We start from the raw sequence: 23258 nt of genomic DNA, 5'->3' as shown, positions 1-23258 counted from the left end.
GACGCTCAAGAATATTATTTTCAATGTTGAAAACAGTTGTGCTGCCTATTTATTTATGATTCTTTCATGAAAAGTTCAAAAGAACAGCATTTATTTGAAATAGCAGTCTTTTGTAATTTTATAAATGTCTTTATTGCTTTTGATCAATTCAATACATTCTTGACAGATAATCTTTTTCTTTTTTTTAACCCCCAAACTTAGGAACGGTAGTGTATGTATTTACCTTGGTTAAAAGCAGTACAGTTTCAAATGCAGACCTAAATGGGGTGTTACTAGCTAGCTGAAACCCACAGATATCGACCTGAAACATCTGAACATGAGATTACTATACAACTCTCCCAGTACTTAACATTAAGTTCACAACATAACAGACTGAACGCAGTACCACAAACAAAAGCTGCTTGGTTCTTTCCACATGCTTGAGAAACTTGTGTCCCATGCCTTTATTCACGTGAGCACCTTCAATGAGTCCTGGTAAGTCTGCCACTGAAACCTTCAGAGAAAAATAACTTCTGTAACTCATTCTGATGTAACTCTTCAGTCTGAAAAAGTGTGAATTATAAGACACAACATGCAATATAAAATCACATTTGCTAAAGATCTGTTTATTAAAAATGTACCTGTATATTGTAATTTTTGGTTTAACTGTATATTGTAATTTTGGTTTAATTCTCTTTATGGCAGAAGGTCAAAACCAAGCTTGTCAATCAGTATGCAGAATAAATCTAATTTAGTTATATCCTTAAATTAAAAACAAAGACTCTTCACACAATGTGGTCTTCTGAACAGGCATGTCACTGTTGTAACTACATTAAGTAATGACATGATAGCATCTTGCTGAGATGAGTAAATGTTATGAGTTCAGCATTTTGAAGAGCATGTCATCCTACCTGCTTGTGGTCATCATACATGATCTTTCCGATTTCAGGTCTTAAAGTTGTAACTGAGGGGAAAAGGGGATCATTGTAAAAACAGCAATATATATCATATATGCAACATACTTCCACTTTCAACTGATTTTTTTCCTGAAAATGTCTTATTATGTGGATATCTGTAAGAAAATAAAAAGATTTAACAACTGAGACGTAAACTGAACACATTTCACAGACATTTGATGAACAGAAATTAAATGAGTCCCTGAAAGGGAGGCCAATATCAAAAGCAGTAGTGAATATCTGGTGTAGATAGATAGCAGATGCTTTAAGAGCTATAGTGCATCTCATCCTCAATGACTGCAGCAAATTTGTCAGTTCTTGCTGTGAGATGTTACTCCACTCTTTCACCAGGGCACTTGCAACCTCACGACTGAGGAGACACAAAGTTACATGTGTTTTGGCACCGCAAACACGATCAACTGTCCTGTTTCCCTGCACTGTCTTACACTACGGACATAGCAGTTTATTGCTCGGTTCACATTTGCAGTCCTCATGCCTCCCTGCAGCAGGACTATGGCATGTTCACACAGGTGATTGGGGACCCTGGGCATCTTTCTTCTGGTGTTTTTACAGAGTCAGCGAAAAGGTCTCTTTAATGTCCCAAGTTATTGAATGAATGAATGAGGCATTTTATATAGCGCTTTCATATGTATTACTGTACACCCAAAGCGCTTTACAATCATATCAGGGGATCTCTCCTCCTCCTCCACCACCACCAGTGTGCAGCATCCACTTGGATGATGCGACAGCAGTCACAGAACAGCGGCGCCAGTGCGCTCACCACACATCAGCTATAGGTGTAGAGGAGATAGAGTGATAGAGCCAATTCAGTGGATGGGGATGATTAGGAGGCCATGATTGTCTAGGGCCAATGGATGGAATTTGGCCAGGACACCGGGGTTACATCCCTACTCTTTCGAGAAGTGCCATGGGATTTTTAATGACCACAGAGAGTCAGGACCTCGGTTTAACGTCTCAACCAAAGGACAAAACTATTTTTTTTTATTATTTAGTTATTGTAACTGTGACCTTAATTTTCTTTAGGACTTTTCCACAGGTGCATGTGCAATAATTGTTTATGGTTCACTGAACAAGCATGAAAAACATTGTTTAATTTCAATAAAGATCTGTTAAACTTATTTGGATTTGACAAAATTCTCTTTAAAATACAGTATCCTGAAAAAGGTCCATTTCTTTTTTTGCTGAGGATAGATGGATGGATAGATGGGTGGATAGATAGATGGATGGATAGATAGATAGATGGATGGATGGATAGATGGATAGATATTTCAACTTTTCACTACGTTGGTTTAACTAATTTGATTTTCAGTACTCACAGGGATAGCTGGCAATCATTGGTGTAGCATGAGACAAGGCAGTCAGCAAGGAGGATTTGCCTGCATTGGGAAACCTGTCAAAATAATACAAGCCTATCAAACCTGTACAAAAATGTTTGATGTGTGTGAATGAAATACACAGAAAAACAATAACACAAGGAGGGTCACAAAGAATGACACAGCAGTTTTTTTTTTATGACAAAACATCACAATCAATGAAGTTTTTACATACCAAGTATAGTTTAATTATGCATTATTTGTTTTGTGCATTTTTCCTACATCATGTTTAGCTCTTTATGTGCTTTACTTTTGACAGCAATACTTCCCACCCCAGTCCACATTCTGTGTAGAGATTATCTCACCCTACAAGTCCAAGATCTGCAATGAGTTTAAGGTCCAGCCGAATATGCCTGGTTTGACCTTTACTGGGTAAGAACCCAGAGTGAAGAGAGCCACCATGACCACCTCTAGCCACCAAAAGTCTGTCTCCTTCACAGTTCAACTCCCCTAAAGTGAAAAGAATAAAATGTTCAATGACACAGAGTACACTGTGAAAAGGAACAAACAACACAAATTGGCATTTGATATATAAGTTCAAATGTGAGAGAAAATGTGTAGGAAAACATCAAACAAAGAAGTAAAGTGATATGAGGAATGTGAAAGGAAAACAGTGGATGATCCAGATGTTAGAGAGGTGTAAATGGAATTACCTAGTATTCTCCCCCCATCCGTTGTGACACTGATCCCAGTAGGTGCGAATACCTGGGTGTCCTCTCCTTTCGCCCCTCTCAGAGCATAAATACTGACAAACGCACCACACAATACTTAGTCTCTACTCTCTATACAACAAAATCAGCACAATACAAATCAGATTCAACAGCTCTCAAAATCAGGTTTTAAAAGTCAATAAACAGCTTTCTGTGAGAAGCAGTCCAAAAATAAGTGTTTATTTACTGACTTGTGCACATTCTCGTAAATGAAACATACATCTGCACATTTAAATCTGAAATGATACACATGCAAATCAAAGAAATTGTCCACAGAATCATCTCCTCTTGGTATGTTCAGTGTGCTGATTTTCTGGGTGCATGCAAACAATGAAAATGTCTTGCATTTATCATAATCTGAACAGGTGGAACTCAAGAATATTTAATGAATAACGACAAAGTGTTCCTCACAAAACTTTTAAAGACTTGCAAAGATTTTTGCACTACTTTAATGGACTTTATGGAGCTTGACATTTGGGTTCGCAGTTTCTTTATATGAAAAAACAAGCTTGGACATTCTGCTAAATATCTTGAAAATTCAATAGACTGATAGCAACTATTTAAAAGATTGTGAATGCATCCTCTGCATGGAGCTAGTAAGCCTTCACAATATCAGAACAAGACCTCCTTACATCAAATTCACCAGACAAAAGAATAACAACTAAAATGCATTTCTCACTCCAACACAATCCATCAATAGGAGAGATCACACAATATGTTACTGCAAAAATAGGGCCCTGTGACATGACATGACAGATTATAATGTTTATACAGTATATGTGTATATGGGTCAATGACGTGACGCCTAAATTTTCTGTCCGATTGCATTTTTTTAGGCAAAAACGGGTTTAAATGCATAAAAAGATACTGCATATTTGAAGTACCTCTCCCATGTATGTACTCACTTTAACTCATCAAAAACCTTTACTTATTTGTTATTTTTTTTGTTATTTAAAGTGTCAAAACATCATGTGGTGCGACCGTCCGGCCATAACTTCTGTTTTGAAAACGTCTTTGAAATTACTCTGAATTTATTCAAATTTATTTTCTGCACTATTTGGCATGATTTCCAAAGTGTTTTGTAATCCTTTAAAAAAATTCAAAGCATTTGTATTTATATTTCCATCATAATATACAAACAAACTTTGTCCGATGATGTCCATTTTACGAAATATCATGTTGTGTGACCATCAAGGAACTACCATTTTGGGACTTTAATGTTGAAAACTATTCAAACACAGGACGTTACATCATATACCAATTTACCAAGGACCCATGGAAGCAGCAAGCAGGTTTGTAATTCTCTCAAATTGGAAAAAAAATAAACCTCTGTAATGGTTGGTATGTAGTTGCCAAATTTGGATGTCATGTGGTATGACCTAAAAAAAAATAATAATATTAAAGTTATTTCTACAAATATATATTTGTATTATACATTTCATAGTGACCTTTTTTTGGGAAGCTAGCTTGTTTTGTTTAGGTGGCCAATTCTGTGCCTGTAAATTTTGAATGAATTTGAAAACATCATGTGGTGCGACCAAATATCATGTGGTGTGACCACTGCAGACTGTTTTCCATGATAGATATATGTCCTAGATTGGCAGTTTTATGCTTTAATATTCAATTGACAGTTTATATACAAAAAATACTTTAATTTAGTATCATTTGGAATAGATTTTTATGCTATTTGGGATATTTTCTTCATATATTTCAAGTTTGTTTACTCTTTGTACAATTTGAGAAAAATGCAACAACAAAAAATTTGAATTACTCTAACAGTGGACATGCACCTACGATGACAATTTCAGACCCCTCCATGATTTCTAAGTGGGAGAACTTGCAAAATAGCAGGGTGTTCAAATACTTATTTTCCTCACTGTATATATATATATGTACTTATATATATATATATATATATATAGATAGATAGATATACTTATATATATATATATATGAATGATGTATAACATATTTCATGTCAATTAATGATTTTATAATTTTGTTGCTAACACTTATGTCCTACACACCTTGTGAAACTTTTAATTGTGTTGCTATAATCCCTCTATATTTGTGACAATCTTGCAATTGAACATACTTGAGTCACACAGACTTAAACATTCAGCCTGCAAAACACATCAATGGTAACAATAAAATTTTATTTAAAGTGAATTATCAAGTACTCTCTACGGGTCCTTTTTAGTTACTAGAACTCTTGTGTAAGTGAACTATACTAACTAAGCATTTGTCAGTAGGCTACCACATACTATTCCTATTTCACTTTACTTGCTTTTTTTAAGGCAATCGGTTTGCATGCTTTTTTTAAGTAAGTCCAACTAATTAGAAGATTTTACAGTGTGGAGGTTAAGGCAAATATTTGCCATATCTGAGTATTTTCAATGTTATCAATCACTGCATGATGTGTATTGGTCTGATTTTATGGTCTGTAAAATACTAATCTAACCATGAAATGTTCTTTTTAATATAAATCACGAAACAGTTTTGCAAGTAATCAGTTTAATAAATATGACTACAAAAATGTGTTTGAATGTGAATATAATATGTGAATATGCATACAAATTTGACAGATGAAAACTCCGAAACCACTCACTGTCTGAGTTTGGCCCTGTCTCAAAGGGCACACTTCATATGCACTTTCGGTCTTGTGGACTTACAATGGCTGACCGCTTGTCCGTTAAGTCCATGAGACCGTTGGGTGTCCAATTAGTCATTTTAGGTCTCAGAAGGGTGCTCGCTGGTGCCCCTTTTGTGGTCGATATGCGCCCTCAATAGCCACTTTTGTGAGCTCCGCAGCAGACTACTTCCCGACAGTCAAAGCGGCGTTACGTCACGAAAGTGCAGACTCGTGGTGGTAACACCGCGAGTGTTTAGGGTGCCATTTGGGACAGGGCCTCTAACATGAAAAGGAGCCTATGCACCCTGGTTTGGCCTGCAATTGAAACCACCTGCAAGATTTTAGCTCCATCTAGTGGCATATGGTGGAGCTGCTACTTGTCTGCAGGTGAACAAGAGGACATACACATTTATGTTAGATATGATAGAAAAATATCACAAGGAAGGTTTTCTGATAAACAGCATAACAATAAAAAACACTTGAGAACTCAGAAAGAAAACATCTGCACTAACTTTGGCTTAAGTGCTCGGTCAAGTGGTGATTGGTTTAATAATGCCACGCCACAACCGTTACCATAGAAATAATAACATGGAATTATATATTTATTGTAACAGTTCTATGAAATGTTAAAATCCCTTTGAACTTATGGTTCCAGAATTTCAGCTTACTGACTTACAAAAAAACAACTTTGGTCAAATTGGTTTCTCTGCTTTATTGACATCTTGACCAAACTTTAATTCATACCTGGATTTGGTCAACATGTGACTTTTTTTTGCTTCACAGTTCATCCTTCCATTCACTCTCATAATATATGGTACAGTATAATATGAAACAAATCAATGAAGGCATGAGATACCTACATCACAAAATGAAATCTCAGCAGATGGCAGTAGAGCTCAGATTCTGTCATACATTTTTCCACAAAATGCAAGACCTTGAAAAACAGTGACGTGAACTTGGTGATAAGTAAAACTCCAGGCAGTCACTCTCAATAGACTTAAATCAAATTTAGATGATTGTGCCTTTTTAGTGTCTTACTACCTTGTTGGCGGAAAAAAAGTTTAAACCAGCCGCAAAAAATTTGTTTGGTTTTTATTCTGGTCTCCCAGCCTGTTCAACTGACAATTTCCCCAAATCCCCTTAAAACCAGCAAACCAGACCAGCCTGATCAGATTGGGAGACTAGCTAAAACCAACCTTAACACTACATGAATGCACAGTTACTGTACATTGAAATGTAAAGACATATAAGGCACAGCAAAATATCCAGTGTAGTTTAGAGTTGTTTTATGGTGTTAATTTATCAGAGTTAAAAAGTGTTGATTCTGGTGTTGATTTGAATGGCATCAGTGGTCGGAGTCAGCGTAATTACAGCGAGTTGACATAATTGACACTGGTGATGAGTTGATCCAATTTCCGGTTCTAAGCCCATCATTTTCTTTTTGATTAATGGCGGACGACCACGAGGAGAGGAGTGTTCAAACAGGTATAATATTTTATAACCACTTAATTTTTTACCAATTTTCATGTTTAGTTTACATTTCTCACCATTCAGAATAATATTAGTAGCCTACGTTTCTCAACATTGCATGAGTGCTGCTAACATTATTTCCTTTCAGATAACATGACAGACCACCGATAGGTTCTCGAGGCCATTTTGCTAGTTCGCTGGCAAATTGAGGTAAGAGTTGCATAGTTTATGTTAGTTAGCAGTTTTAAGCTTAAGTTTTCTTATATTTTAGAATCTGGGATAGATAACAGGGTAATTTCTGCGATTTGTTTACTTAACTGTTTAAAGAGTTAAATTAACGCAAATAACATCCACATTCCCCTTCTTCGGGCTCACGTTATTTGTGCTGCCAAAATAAGGCATTGTAATGCATTTTTATCTCCAATATTTTAATATAACTGTGCATTGTTCCACAAATAATCTCTGACTGTTTAAGTGAGCAGCAATAACCCAGCTAACACAGTTACATTGTGAAGACGTAACCGGACCGTACCATATTCGTCGTAGTGACCTACCACATACCGTTCCAGTGACGTAACTTTGTGATTCCCATAATCGCATAGACAGTAAAAGAAATGGACACAGCGACCCCATTGGATTCAACGGAGACAAAGTGAAGCCAATTAGAAACTCTTACTTCCTGGGGGTCCAGCGTACTGCGCAGACTCAAACTGAGCTTGACGACGTAGATGTGACGTGAGCAAACCGTCTGTCTTCTAGTAGCTGTGCCAAGATCAATCTGAATCATTACCTTCCGAAACTCGCAGAGACGGAGAGCGTGAGTAGGAGCTGTCCATGATCTTGGAGCAGGAGAAACTTTTTGTAGGTGTTCTGATTAATTATTTTGTCATTTTGCCTCGACGTCCTCCCGATTGCCCGCGAGCTTCTCCTCATGTCCATACGGTAATTTCCTACTATGCGACAGAGAGTCGCGTGGCTGTGACGCAATCGTTAGCCTACTTTTACAAAAACTGCTTCTACAGGGCCATAACGTAAGATACAAGGTAATGGAGCCTTTTATACATTTTCGTGTTTCTTTAGAAATAAATAATGGACAAATGGAGTCTTTAAACGCCTCAGATGTAAAGTTATTCGCTGTCAAAGTGACGCCAAAATGAATGGGAGTCAATGGGATGCTAACAGCAGGTGGGGTTCCGCTAGCCAATGGCGGCGCCCGGGGGTACCTTCAAAATAATACAAATCCCTGCCCCCCTGCATAATCGTCGTGGCGACGTTATAGTGGTACGTCGCAAGAACGTGATGAGTACGTCTTAAAGCAACAACATGGAACTTTTCCTCTGCGGTCGCCCTACAGGTTGGAAGCGGAATTGTCCATTACCGCTGTCGTAAAATGATTTACGGTTACTGTCTCACGCATTCTCATCCCCAAATCGTCACTTTCAAACATTCTTCAATAACCGAAGCACAAAGCACCCTTAGCGTCAATATGAGACGCTTCGGTTATGGGTAGGTTTAGGTCTGTGGTAGGGTTATGCGTCTCATATGGACGCTAAAGGGTGCTTTGTGCGTCAGATATTGAAGAAATTTTGAATGCGTCAGTATATGACGACTTGGGATGAGAACGGGCTGTTACTGTATATGAAGCATGCAGGTTTTTTTCATATGGGCAATGATAATATTATTAATCTTCCTCCTTTCATAATTTATACATGTTTAGTAGACTAAACATTTTTACTCAAACATTTGCGATTTGCATGTCGATTGCAATGCTCAAATCTGAACGAGAATGATAGCGATAGCATCCTAACCATCTAAAACTAGCATGTTAGTGTTTACTAGCTACCAGATTGATAATTCGCTCATCTACTAACGTTAGCTGATTCATGAAGATAAATGGAGGACCAGATAGTTTCCGTAACGTAGCCAGGCAGACAACAGATTAGAAAAACTAAAGATAGTATGCAAGCAATTTACTTACTAGTTCAACAGCATGACGGCCAAGTCAGCATCGGTCTGACGATAAGCTCACGCCAGCGAGCAAACGCTCGACCAATATTCATCCTCGTCCTGCCTTTCAGTTTATCACTCTCCCTTTTCCTCTTCCGACTCTTAGACTAGACGGATTTTAGAAAAATGGCCTTCTATAAGAAGTGAGGAGCATTTATGGGTACAAGTCGAGAACCGGCCTACCTTACATATTTCAAGAGTGCTGAGTCCAAAAAAACTGGTTCCCAAACGAAATTTTGAGTTCCCTATCAAGGCTACGGAACTCGACATTACGGATGTCGTATATGGGAACTCCTCTCATCCTTCACTTCTGCTGAAATCTTATAGGCTAACGCCAGCAGAGCTGGCCAATTGACGCAAAAATGCAAATACTGAAACACCGTTGCAGTTATAATGCAAGTGCAGCGTCAATTCCCTTCAGAATCTCTCTCTTCACGCTTAAATCGTGTGCTAGAAAGCTGATACTTCAAAATACTGGAATATATTCGCCGTCGTCGAAGTTGCGTCGGAGATACCTACACTGTCTCCTGCATCCGATGGCAACTACCTGTAACCTGTGCTCGGCCCCCATAGCCCCCACCGACACGCACCTGTTTTGCATCGCGTGCTTGGGGCTGGCCCATGCCGAGTCAGCCCTCGGGGACGGAGGGTCCTGCGACCTCTGCGCGGACATGCCCCTTCGAGCCCTCAGAGCCAGGAGGGAGGAAGCTCGCGCAGTAGCGGGGATTGGGCCTACCGCCGCCTCCGAGCCGCTGGTAGCCCCCCCCAACCGCGGAGTCGAGGTCCGCTCCCCGGTGAGCTTCCCCGACCCCACCTTTCAACCCCCGTGCGACGTCGCCGACTTCATTTCCTTCGGGGCGAGTGAGGAGGACGACTCCAAGTCGCTGTCGGCCTCCGAGGTCGACTGGGGTGCGGAGCAGGCCGCGGCCGCGGGGCAGGACACCCCGGCGGACCTACAGGACGAGCTCTTTCGTGTCCTCTCGAAGGCCGTCGAGGAACTGGACCTCGAGTGGAAAGCTCCTGATGAACCATCAAAGAGCAAGCTGGATTCGTGGTTCCTGCAATCGAGCCGCCGCCAGGCCGCTTTGAAGAGAGGAACACCGTTTTTCCCCGACGTGCATGAGCACGTGGTGAAGTCGTGGGCGGCCCCGCAATCGGCGCGCACCCTCACTTCCACCCAGGCCATGTTTGCCCCCGTGGACGATGCGGGGGACCACGGTTACCTCAGCATCCCCCCCGTCGAGGAGACCGTCGCCGCTCACCTCTGCCCGTCGGCTCCCGCCCTGGGCTCGGACCGCAGCCTGCCGTCCCGAGCCTGCAGATTTACGGCCCACCAGGCTATCAAGGCCTTCGGTGCCGCGGTGGAGGCGGTATCCGCGCTGCATGCCATGGCCCTTCTCCAAGTGCTACAGGCAAAGCAGCTGAAGTCTCCGAACTGGCCGAATCAGCCCTGGTTCGCGGATTTGATAGAGTTACTAGCAGGGCAGCCATGGGAGATTCCGCTCAGGAAGGACCTTCTGTCTCAGGCGGGCGGAACGATTTGGCATCCCAGCCCCGGGCTGTGGAGCCTCCATGTGTGGCCGCTGCAGGGTCGCTGAGCGAGCGGGACGCGCTGCATTCGCGAGTTTTGAATACTATCGCAGAGGCGCGAGCTCCGTCCACCAGGCGTTTGTATGCTCTGAAGTGGGGTGTATTCTCTAAATGGTGTCAGGATGTCGGTATAGACCCAGCGGACTGTTCTGTGTCGGATATTCTACGCTTCCTTCAGTATAGGATGGATGAAGGGAGCCTACCATCCACTCTGAAGGTATACGTGGCCGCTATTGCCGCGTTTCAACCCCCTGTTGACGGACAGTCTATCGGTAGACATGCGTCGGTGACACGGTTCCTTAAGGGAGCTAGGAGATTGTGCCCTGCACGGCCGCCTTCTGTGCCGCCGTGGGACTTAGCTTTGGTCTTGGAGGCTTTGTCACGACCGCCTTTCGAGCCCCTTGCCTCGATTGCCATTAAGGAGCTATCGCTTAAAACGGCTCTGCTTCTCGCTCTCGCCTCGGCGAAGCGGGTCGGGGATTTACAGGCTTTCTCTGTGAGTGAAGATTGTATTCGCTTTGGACCGGGAAACTGTAATGTTATTCTCAGACCGAGGCCGGGTTACATTCCTAAGTCGCTCAATACCCCGTTCAGAGCGCAGATCGTTTCTCTGCCTGCCCTGTCCGCTGAGCCATCAACCTCTCAGGGTTCGGATGCTCAGAGTGCTATTTGCCCAGTCAGAACGCGCCGAGAATACATTTCTCGCTCGGCTGCGTTTCGACAATCGGACCAGCTGTTTGTGTGCTTTGGTGGATGCAACAAGGGACGGGGGGTCTCTAAACAGAGGCTTGCTCACTGGATTGTGGACGCTATTGTTTTGGCTTATGATTGTCTGGGACAGGAATGTCCCCTGAACATCAAGGCTCATTCGACTAGGGCGATTGCCTCCTCGTGGGCTTGGACTAAGGGTATGTCTATTCAGGATTTATGTCTTGCGGCTGGCTGGTCTTCTCAGAACACGTTTGCCAGATTTTACAAGTTGGATTTGCCCTCTGTAGCGTCTCGAGTGCTTTCGGTGAGTTGATCATTTACACAGCATTAGAGAGCTGCTCTGCGCTTTGCTCATGAGTTGTTCTGTGTGCTATTGTGTGTTGTACTATTGTCACCGCTATGCGTTGGCTTTCTCTGTTGTTGTTGCCCTGTTGGTCTACAGTGCAACCTTCCCCCATTTATACTTCCCGGGATATGCAAATTCCGGTAGTGTTTGTGAGCTTGTGATTGGTCCCTTTGGACCTATCGGAGGTTAGAGGTTCACTATTGGTCAATCTCGGCCTATCAGGCGCTTACATTCTGGGGGCGAGGTTTGTATTGGGTCTGTTTTCAGTGGTTTGCTGCCACGGCGGGATTCTATACAGTTCCCATATACGACATCCGTAATGTCGAGTTCCGTAGCCTTGATAGGGAACGTCTCCGGTTACTTTCGTAACCTCGGTTCCCTGAAAGGCAAGGAACGAGACATTACGCTCGCCGCCGTGTTCGCTATTGATTTAGCGTTTGTTCGATTCTGAAGGGAATTGACGCTGCACTTGCATTATAACTGCAACGGTGTTTCAGTATTTGCATATTTGCGTCAATTGGCCAGCTCTGCTGGCGTTAGCCTATAAGATTTCAGCAGAAGTGAAGGATGAGAGGAGTTCCCATATACGACATCCGTAATGTCTCGTTCCTTGCCTTTCAGGGAACCGAGGTTACGAAAGTAACCGGAGACGTTTTTTACCTTCTAATTTGCATATCAAAATGGCCGCCAAATTGCCTATCTTGCTCAGTCGTTGGACCATTTTCCCCTAGTTTTTTTGTAAGTAGGCAATCAAGATGAGGAAATTAAGTTTCTAGATCGATAGTCAAGGGTCAGAGCAAAGATATAATGGAGGATCACTGCCTTTTTTATGTATATATATATGCAAAATACCAACTTTTAAGGTGAAATTAAGCATTATTTGTGTCATTTTTTTAAGGCCGACATACATATTCAATCAATATCACTCTTAAATGTTCCCAGTGTATATATGATATGTGATGTATTCCATATTACATAATAACTAAGAAATTTTTTTAATGCAAATTAAGGCGAGACACTACAGGTAAATAGGGTAACATTTTTAACTAGCAGATATCACCATGAAACTTTCACAGTTGATTACCTACATTAAGATGAGAAACAAAATGTATTACAAGTTTTCTGTAATTTAATGTTTAAATATGCAAATTAGGCAATATCTAATCAAATATGCATTAATTTGCATAGATTTAAAACAACGAAATCTGAGTATTGGATAAAGCCAGGTAAAAAAAAAAATTTTCATTGTGTTCGCATGTTAGATGGGAAAAAAATTACAGAGGGATTTATGGATATCTACTTTTGTTATCCTGTAAATCAGAAAATACTATCAATAGCCTCAAAAAAATGATTTTCGCCATGTTTTTTGGAATAAAATGTTATATAAATCAGGCTAGGAATAATATATTTACAAATCCCTCTGTAAATGTCTTCATAATATAACATAATATAACTATAACTAGGTACAAGTACAAAAGTTTGGTGTATAGGTGCTACTGAAGTGGAGCGTCATCCATGTGGTTTCCTTAGTCTGCTTCCGAAGCATTCACCGGCCCCAAGCAAAACACAAACAAGACGGAAAACAAAAACACCAAAGAATCGACGACGAAAGTTAGGCTTTAATGCTCCAACAGAGTACTCCAAAGAGGTACATCCAAACATAACTACACATAGACGAGACCCAACACGAAACACAAACTGATCTGAACTTAAGTAGTTAGAGGATAATGAGACATGAACACCTGAACACAACACACACCTGAACTGAGTAATGAATCAAATTAACAACCATGAAGACAAGCTAACCAAGGTGAAAACACAAACAGAGTCCATGTGGAGGAAACTAAAAATAAACAAAACCAGATAACCCTGAAAGGATTACAGCTTTCATGTATTATGTGCTCTATTTATTGCTTTTTATGGCAAATTTATAAGTAAAAATAATAAAATTATATCATTGTGTTAATTCTTTTTTGTAGTTTTTGTATTATTATTCTATTAAAATGAATGAACTATCTATTAAATATGACATGAATATGAGAACAAGTGAACAAGTTATTTATTTTCATTATACCATATATACAAGTTATTATCGTCATTATTTTTTAAGGTGTAAAATAGTTATTTCTACTCTCTGGCACACACAAATTCTGTCATCTTAAGCCGCTCACTCAATTTCATTTCTCTTTTCTCCATAAAGTACATGTGCCATTCACTATAATGAACAAGTGAACTTGTAAAGTAAATGACAAATTATGACCCACAGACAAAACTTCATAATAAAAGTCAGACAAAAACAATAGCTGAAAACCAAAAAGAGCAGAATTAGACTGTGGACCGACTAGACGTTAAAATGTAAGATATTTTTATGGGCTGGCCCCACTCTCATGGAACCAATTAATACTGCTATTTGATAGAAGACTATAGTGGCCACACATGGTTGCTGCTACTACATACAATGTGGGAGATATGAAGGTAAAATAGTAGCAAAACTCGAGAGCACGTAGATGTGAATTTGAGAACTTGTACAATAAATATTTGTACTTGTACATTTACATTTACACTCACAGCTCCAATGTGAAAACCTGTAAAATAAAAATCTGAAGCTGAATGTTGAAATTTGCACTCGCAAACATTAGTCACAAACCTGTATTCTGAATCTGAAGCTGCAGACAGACACAAATATGTAAAATGCCATTCACTGAAATACAACGACAGACACAAACTTGTAATATATATTTTGCGTTTAATCTTACATTCACATTCGCGGTACTTCCTCAATTAGGCACTTGCAACTTCTCAAATCTGTCACTGCAATTTCAAATTTCGCGCCTTGACTTTTGCTACTCTTTTCGCGATATACAGGTGCAAAACTAACTTGTGCACTTGAAACTCAGAGGCGATGAGAGAGAAAGGGGGGCTGGAGGAGGGGGGGGTCAAAGGAGTCGTTTTATTGGTTGGCACCTAGCCAATGAAATGGGACTTCGATGATGTCACGAAACCCGCGTGCACTGAAATACTGTCTATGGCAATAAAAAGCTAACATGGCTTAATGCATTAGACTGATATTAAAAGAAATAAACGATATTATCAAACTCAGTAAACACCATGCTAATAATGCATACAACAGAAAAGCAGATGAGCACAGAATATGACGAAAGAAAGCAAATGTGTGATCAGTGCAAATAAACTTGCTGCCTGTGTTTTATTAATAATATAACGAATTATGTGGGGGTTTTTTATATATTTTTTTTATAACTGTTGGTCCATTAAGCCTCATTAAGCGTTTTCTTGGTTTATATGGGAGGAAAACATACAATTAAACGCATTGAGTTCATATTCTGTGCTCAACTGCTTTTCTGTATGCTTTGTTTGTATGGTGTTTGTTTCCTGAGTTTTGGTCTTTTAATACCACTGTCTCAATTACACGCGTTGCGTGTATTTAAAATAATACAACAAGGTTTGTTCTAATGGAATTTATTGATTGATAAAATCAAAATTAAATATCCCCAAAATATATGAAGGTGGGGATATTTAATTTTGATTTTATCAATCAATAAATTCCATTAGAACAAACCTTGTTGTATTATTTTAAATTAATACTGTGAAGCTGCTTTGATACAATCTGTATTATGAAAAGCGCTATACAAATACACTTGACTTAATAATGCATACTACAGAAAAGCAGATGAGCACAGAATATCAACGCAACGCGTGTAATTGAGACAGTGGTATTAAAAGACCAAAACTCAGGAAACACCATACAAACAATTGCATACAGAAAAGCAGTTGAGCACAGAATATGAACTCAACGCGTTTAATTGTACGTTTTCCTCCCATATAAACCAAGAAAACGCTTAATGAGGCTTAATGGACCAACAGTTATAAAAAAAATATAAAAACCCCCCACATAATTCGTTACATTATTAATAAAACACAGGCAGCAAGTTTATTTGCACTGAACACACATTTGCTTTCTTTCGTCATTCTGTGCTCATCTGCTTTTCTGTTGTATGCATTATTAGCATGGTGTTTACTGAGTTTGATAATATCGTTTATTTCTTTTAATATCAGTCTAATGCATTAAGCCATGTTAGCTTTTTATTGCCATATAGACAGTATTTCAGTGCACGCGGGTTTCGTGACATCATCGAAGTCCCATTTCATTGGCTAGGTGCCAACCAATAAAACGACTCCTTTGACCCCCCCTCCTCCCGCCCCCCTTTCTCTCTCACCGCCTCTGAGTTTCAAGTGCACAAGTTAGTTTTGCACCTGTATATCGCGAAAAGAGTAGCAAAAGTCAAGGCGCGAAATTTGAAATTGCAGTGACAGATTTGAGAAGTTGCAAGTGCCTAATTGAGGAAGTACAGCGAATGTGAATGTAAGATTAAACGCAAAATATATATTACAAGTTTGTGTCTGTCGTTGCATTTCTGTGAATGGCATTTTACACATTTGTGTCTACTTGTCTGCAGCTTCAGATTCAGAATACAGGTTTGTGACTAATGTTTGCGAGTGCAAATTTCAACATTCAGCTTCAGATTTTTATTTTACAGGTTTTCACATTGGAGCTGTGAGTGTAAATGTTCATGTACAAGTACAAATATGTATTATACAAGTTCTCAAATTCACATCTACGTGCTCTCGAGTTTTGCTACTATTTTACCTTCATAGGGAGAAAGGGTTTGAGGTTAGAGAAAATATTTTTTGACACATTGTCCCAAATGTCCAAGGCTTCTGAGAGGGGGGCGTAAAACGTCTCGGTTACATATAACTGTTTAAGCTGGTTCATAAGACTTCGTGTAAAAAGAATGGTAAAGTAAACAAACAATTAACATACTCGTGCGTGCCGGCTTGAAGGGGACCATGATCCTGCGTGAAATGGGTTTATGCTATCTTCAGCACAAACGGATTCAGGCAGCATGCAAATCCTGGATGCTGAGTGAGGCACGTCACATCTGAGCGACCAAAACAGCACAAGCTTTCCAACGCAATTTCCATGGGACGGCACCGCCGGCGCCCACACAAGCACCTGCCAAACAGCGACAGACATAGCTAACATAGCTAGCATGATGCCTTCTATTTCTAGATGAAGACAAAGTTTACCGGTACTTATCTGAACTAATGTCATGATCACTGCCACTAGATATAAAGAAAACGTTGATTTTTCACTCATTTTTCCCAGTCAGTCGCCATAGTTCTAATACAAACTGTATTGGCTGAGGCTACCTTTCCTCCGCTTCTCCGCAACGTGACGTCATCACCGAATTGCGTAAAAAAAACGTTCATACCAAACGTTCATACCAAAAAACGTAAAAAACTGGTCTTTAAGACCATTTTTGAGACATTTTAAAAATGGTATACATATCTTGAGTGATTAATGTACCCATTGATCAACAGTGGTGGTTAACCTGCAACATGGCCTTTAAATATTCCCAGCACTTTATGTGATGTAGTATGCTTGCTTATCATAGGAAGTAATAAGAAATGACTCTTTACATTAAAGTAGTAGCCTATGAATAGGGTGTTGGGGGAATCACTTTTTTTTTTCTCTTTCATCAAACCGCAGTTTTTGCAAGTTCCCGCAATTTCATCGCATAAAATTGCATAAATATCCCGCATATTCCATCGCATTTTTTAAGAAAACGTGCCGCATAATCAAGGATTTTTGCCCGCAACAATCACAAAAAAACTCCGCGTTTTTCTGGAGGGACTGATCATGACGACGAATGGGGTTTTGCTTAGAAAGCCTCTCATCTTCGAGAAATAAAACGAGCCAATGGCAAAGAAATGCCATGGGGCTGCGGAATTTGCATTGCGTAACTCCGCCTTACCTCATGGGTATATAAGGAAGTATGCTGGCACCATGCAGATATGTTTCTTCGCCGAGGAGCGGCAACGTGCACTTTCAGGGTGGAGGGAGACTGAATTCGGTCCAACCCTTCTTGCAGGAAGAAAAGCACGACACTGATCGGGCATTTTCTGGGGTCTTCTCTGCGAGAATAGCACCAGGTGACGAAGAGGTTCCACTTCAACGCGTAGGCATGTCTCGTGGACGATGCTCTAGCGGAAGTGATGGTAGCCACTACCGCTGGTGGTTTGGTACTCAAACCTGCCTCATCCCGTCCAGGAGCCACACGTGGAGGTTCCAAAGATCGGGATGAGGGTACCATAGGGTGCACCGTCCCTGAGAAAGCAGGTCGTTCCTCAGAGGGATTGGCCAGGGAGGTGCTGTCGCGAGGAGGACTAGTTTGGAGAACCAGGTCCGGTTGTGTCAATGAGGGGCAACCAAAATGACCTTCTTCCTGTCCTCCCTGAGCTTGCACAGGGTCTGTGCAAGAAGGCTCACTGGGGGAAATGCATACTTGCAAAGGCCCCGCGGCCAGCTGTGCACCAGTGGTTCTCTCAACCCAGCGGGACAGGTTGGGAAGCTCTAGCCAGGCTCCCAAGAACTGAACCAGCGGGGTCATGGGAACCACAGACGTACCCTCGGTAGGGCAGCGAAGTGGAATGAACGGTCCGGACGTGGGCGGCGTAGCGACCCGGTGTGGGGGCACGGTCATTGCCGCATCCTGACAGAGGAGGCCAGGGAAGGACCAGTGTTCCACGGGGGGCCTGCTCTGACAGAGGTCTGGCGACAGAGGGGGACAAGAGTGGCGAGGCAGAGCGTCGCACACTGCCATCCATGGCCTCTTGGGACTCGGAGGAAGGGGCATCAGTTCTTAGAAAAAAGATTCTCCCCCGGCCCTCCACCGGGGGAAGGAGTGGTCCTGCTACCAGCTCCTGAGAAGAACTGAGCCTTAACTCCAAGCTGCCCATCTCAGGAATGCTGCTTAGCCTGGCGTTTTGGCCGGCTAAGGGGCGGAGACGGGCGGTGCCGTCCTCCTGCTTGGGGCCGGTGAAGGCTTCGGAAGCAGACTAAGGAAAACACATGGATGACGCTCCACTTCAGTAGCACCTATACACCAAACTTTCCAGTCTTGTACCTAGTTATATTATGAAGACATTTACAGAGGGATTTGTAAATATATTAATCCTAGCCTGATTTATATAACATTTTATTCCAAAAAACATGGCGAAAATCATTTTTTTAAGGCTATTGACAGTATTTTCTGATTTACAGGATAACAAAAGTAGATATCCATAAATCCCTCTGTAATTTTTTTCCCATCTAACATGCGAACACAATGAAAAAATCATTTTTAACCTGGCTTTATCCAATACTCAGATTTCGTTGTTTTAAATATATGCAAATTAGTGCACATTTGATTAGATATTGCCTAATTTGCATATTTAAACATTAAATTATAGAAAACTTGTAATACATTTTTTTTCTCATCTTAATGTAGGTAATCAACTGTGAAAGTTTCATGGTGATATCTGCTAGTTAAAAATTTTACCCTATTCACCTGTAGTGTCTCGCCTTAATTTGCATAAAAAATGAAATCTCAGACAACTTGCAATGGTGTTTTTCTTAGTTATTATGTAATATGGAATACATCACATATCATATATACACTGGGAACATTTAAGAGTGATATTGATTGAATATGTATGTCGGCCTTAAAAAATGACACAAATAATGCTTAATTTCACCTTAAAAGTTGGTATTTTGCATAAATATATACATAAAAAAGGCAGTGAGCCTCCATTATATCTTTGCTCTGACCCTTGACTATCGATCTAGAAACTTAATTTCCTCATCTTGATTGCCTACTTACAAAAAAACTTGGGGAAAATGGTCCAACAACTGAGCAAGATAGGCAATTTGGCGGCCATTTTGATATGCAAATTAGAAGGTCAAAAACTAAAAAATTTGCTTGGGAACCAGTTTTTTTGGACTCAGCACCCTTGAAATATGTAAGGTAGGCCGGTTCCCGACTTGTACCCATAAATGCTCCTCACTTTCACTTTTTGGGTACATCCCATCTAGACTATCTACTCCGACAAAACCTTGGACTTCTTACGTTTCGCTGCTGCTTCAGCCATGACGAAAACAGACGCACGAAAACAAACGCGCTGGTTGGCCTGTCACGGCCGAATTTGAGGAAGTGGTGGGCGAAGTGACGTATGCCATAAAGCAGTCGAATTTTGTAGTTCTTTTTGAGCTCTGGTTACTACCCGCACCCCGAAGTTACATAGTGCCAGTAAAAACGATACAGACCCCGTCAGGCTCTGGCAGACGTGTCATTCAACCTATTGTAAGTCGATGTACCATCACAAGGGTCTTGGAAATATATTATGAAGGTTGAAAAACTACATGTTGTTACTTTAAGGTTAATGACCAAACTGGCAAGTTGCGAGGACGTAACATCAAAGGACCATGTTAGTCGGTGCGACGTGCCACATAACGTTCCAGCAGTGTAACTTTGTGATTCCTGTAGGCCTATTTGTTGTGGCGACGTTATAGTGGTATGTCGCGGGAATGTGGCAGGTACTTCCTAACGACCAAAATACCACTTCCGCATTTATTTTTTATATACTTCTCACCTTAAGTCCTGTTAAGATGTGCTTGATCCATAACCTTGAAATCCACATAGAACTGATAAACTCAAACATTTCATTCTCTGCTGTAAAACCTTATCAATTCTAATAGGGAATTGTCTATTGTTTTCTGTTAATACATTTAGGGATCAATACATATGTAATGGAAACCAATACCCCTATTAAATTCTAAATAGAAAATGGCCCAAAAACCACACTGCATTAATTTATTAATCAGCATTTATTCAGTGTTACTTTGTACAAACTAAGCCAATACATTTTAAACATTAACGATTTTTTAACCATGTAAAGTGTTAAAAAGTAATGAGTACAGAAATGTAACATCAATTAATTAATCAAAAAACATAATCAATGAATAATGTAACCAACTATTAAAATGTTTTATTCTTTTTATTGAAACAAAGTGTTTGATACTCTTATTGATACTACTCTCTATTTGGCGGAAAAACAATAGACCTTAAAAAAAAAAAGATTCAGCAGTTTCTTTATTATTAATTTGATTTGCAGAAATAGGTTCAATTGTTTCCTCTAGTGTCCTGAGGCACCTGCTACAAATGTCTGGTGGTGATGTGCTTAATTGCTTCACCAGTACCTAAACCTGAACAATGTGACAATTACCAAAGATCTATAGTCCTTGAGCTTCTCTGAAGCTAACAAATAAAAAAAAAATATTGTTCATAAAGAGTAAAGATATGTAAAAGGAACAATATAGATTTCTAGCATCTCTCCTGTATTATTTCGCCCACCAAAATATACATCAAGGGTTTTTTGTTCAAGAAAATGAGCATGATGACTGCATTACTGCGCAAATCTTTATTTATTTTATTATTATTATAATTTTTTTTTATGTGGACCTTGAACGCGCAGCTTCGGATGGTCAAGTATATAGCGATTAATCTTGTCTACAAGGTAAATACAAGGCGGATATAAATTGTCAGATAATCAAGCAAGAAGCGTTTTGCTGAACTTTCTGCCAGCGTATGACTGAACTAATGTTTGCTCATCATATGAGACACGTGTTTGACGTGCACGCTTCATCTGCAATCGTATACAATTATGATAGTAGATACAAATTAATTTGCTGCAATTTCACTTTAATGTAACATTTGTGGGGTGACAAATGGAGCTTCTTACAACAGCAGCTCGCTGGAGCTTATTTAATATTTTTCTTGACCAACAGGTTTCATCATGCTGGTTAAAGTTCCCTTTCGTTGTCACTCCGAGTTACGTCGGATGACGACGAATGGGGTTTCGCTTAGAAATCCTATCATCTTCGAGTATATAAAACGAGCCAATGGCAAAGAAATGCCATGGGTCTGCGGAATTTGCATAGCGTAACTCCGCCCCACCCTGGGAGTATATAAGGAAGTACGCTGGCAACATGCAGATATGTTTTCGCTTCGGAGCCAAGTTGATGTACTTCACTCCACAGCCAATCCTGAGATTCATCTCTTCATTTCTCTTCGAGACGAGCCTCTCTCCAAGTGTTGGTGTGACAGCGAGTTCCAGCGAGTGCACATTCCCTGCTTATCTGTGCAGTGATTTGCCAGTGTTTGTGTGTTCTCTCCCTGGTCGCTTCAGCATTTGTGGAGAAATCTCCTTTCTAAAAGAGCTTGCACGCGGCACGTCTTTTTAAAGATGCCTCGCCCGTGCACTTCTGGTTGCGGTCTTCTCATTTCTGACTCTGATGGGCACAATCGCTGTCTTGTGTGTCTGGGTATTGAGCACGCTAAGGCAGCGTTTGTGGATGAGTCATGTTCCCATTGCGGGAACATGCCCATCGCACGGTTGCGGTCTAGACTCAATGATCTTCATGTGAGAGTCCCCTCATCCGCACCCCGATCTACGGGCTCCGCGAGAGCTAGTACTTCGGCTGGCGGCCAGGGTGACCTGAGGATTACGGTGTGGGACAAAGCGCCGACTATTCCACGCTCCACACCGTCCTCTAGCGCCGTGCAACCCGTGAGTGTTTCAAATGAGCCCGCCGTACAGTCCTCTGACTTGCCGCGGGTCTCATTTGGCGCTCCAGAGGAAGATTCGATGTCGATCGCTGCATCACAGGGTGGGCAAGAGTCCTTGGGAAGTGAGGATTCGGCTGTGCTGCCACCTTCGGGTGTGCCAGCATTGCCCGAGTCTGATCCCGAGATGACTGCCATGCTTTCCCGGGCAGCCGCGGCCATCGGGCTTGAGTGGTCCCCGCCGCCTGGTCCGGTGCGCTCGCGGCTGGATGATTGGTTTTTGGGTGCCGCCACTGATCCTCGTCAGCGCGCGTCCCCAATGCCTTTCTTCCCGGATGTGCATGAGGAGGTCACGAGGTCCTGGAAGGCACCATTGTCTTCTCGTGATCGCTCGGCGACCTCCTCCGCCCTGCCTTCTCTCGATCAGGCGGCCGCCAAAGGGTACACTGGGGTTCCCCAGGTTGAACGCTCTGTTGCGATGCAACTGTGTCCTCAGAGTGCTTCTTCCCGTGGCGACCCTAAGCACCCCTCCAAAGCTTGTAGGTTCTCTTCCACCCTTGTGGCGAAGGCCTATAGAGCTGCGGGGCTGGCGGCCTCCTCACTGCATGCCATGGCGACACTCCAGGTCTACCAGGCCCAGATGTTGCGTGACATGCACGAGGGGAGGACTGACCCAGCGCTCTTTGATGAGCTGCGTGCCGCCACTCTTCCTTGCTCTCCCGCCCCTCCCGCACGGCCCCAGCAGCAGCCTCCATCCGGGTCGCGTCGTGGAGGATGTCGTAGGAAGGCGCCACAGCCCTCTCCCGCCCCGTGCCCCGCTAAACGCCAGGCCAAGCGGCGCTCCTGAGACGGGCTGCTCAGAGATGGCGTTGAGTTCTTCCCAGGAGACGGTAGCAGGGCCGCTCCTTCCCCCGGTGGAGGGCCGGGGGAGAATCCTTGGTTTTCCCCACCCTGCTGCTCGTCCCACGACGGGCAGCACCCTAATGTGGTTAAAGAAAGT

General features: G+C 41.7%; 1 protein-coding gene across 1 annotated transcript in view; it reads right to left on the bottom strand.

Moving 5' to 3' along the window:
• The window catches only part of gtpbp10 (GTP-binding protein 10 (putative)), a 51250-nt gene that overhangs the window by 1646 nt on the left and 26346 nt on the right, over positions 1–23258 (bottom strand). The window contains exons 3-8 of the mRNA XM_084435626.1: positions 2983–3074; positions 2635–2779; positions 2273–2346; positions 891–943; positions 386–493; positions 224–301 (exon numbers count right to left, since the gene is read on the bottom strand). Coding sequence (XP_084291752.1) covers positions 224–301; positions 386–493; positions 891–943; positions 2273–2346; positions 2635–2779; positions 2983–3074 — 550 coding nt within the window. The remainder of the gene's footprint in view (positions 1–223; positions 302–385; positions 494–890; positions 944–2272; positions 2347–2634; positions 2780–2982; positions 3075–23258) is intronic.

Source organism: Rutilus rutilus (assembly GCF_951802725.1).
Source record: "Rutilus rutilus genome assembly, chromosome: 17".
NCBI classification, from domain to species: domain Eukaryota; kingdom Metazoa; phylum Chordata; class Actinopteri; order Cypriniformes; family Leuciscidae; genus Rutilus; species Rutilus rutilus.
Note: the sequence above shows the minus strand (reverse complement) of the source record. Positions and strands in the feature narration are given on the sequence as shown.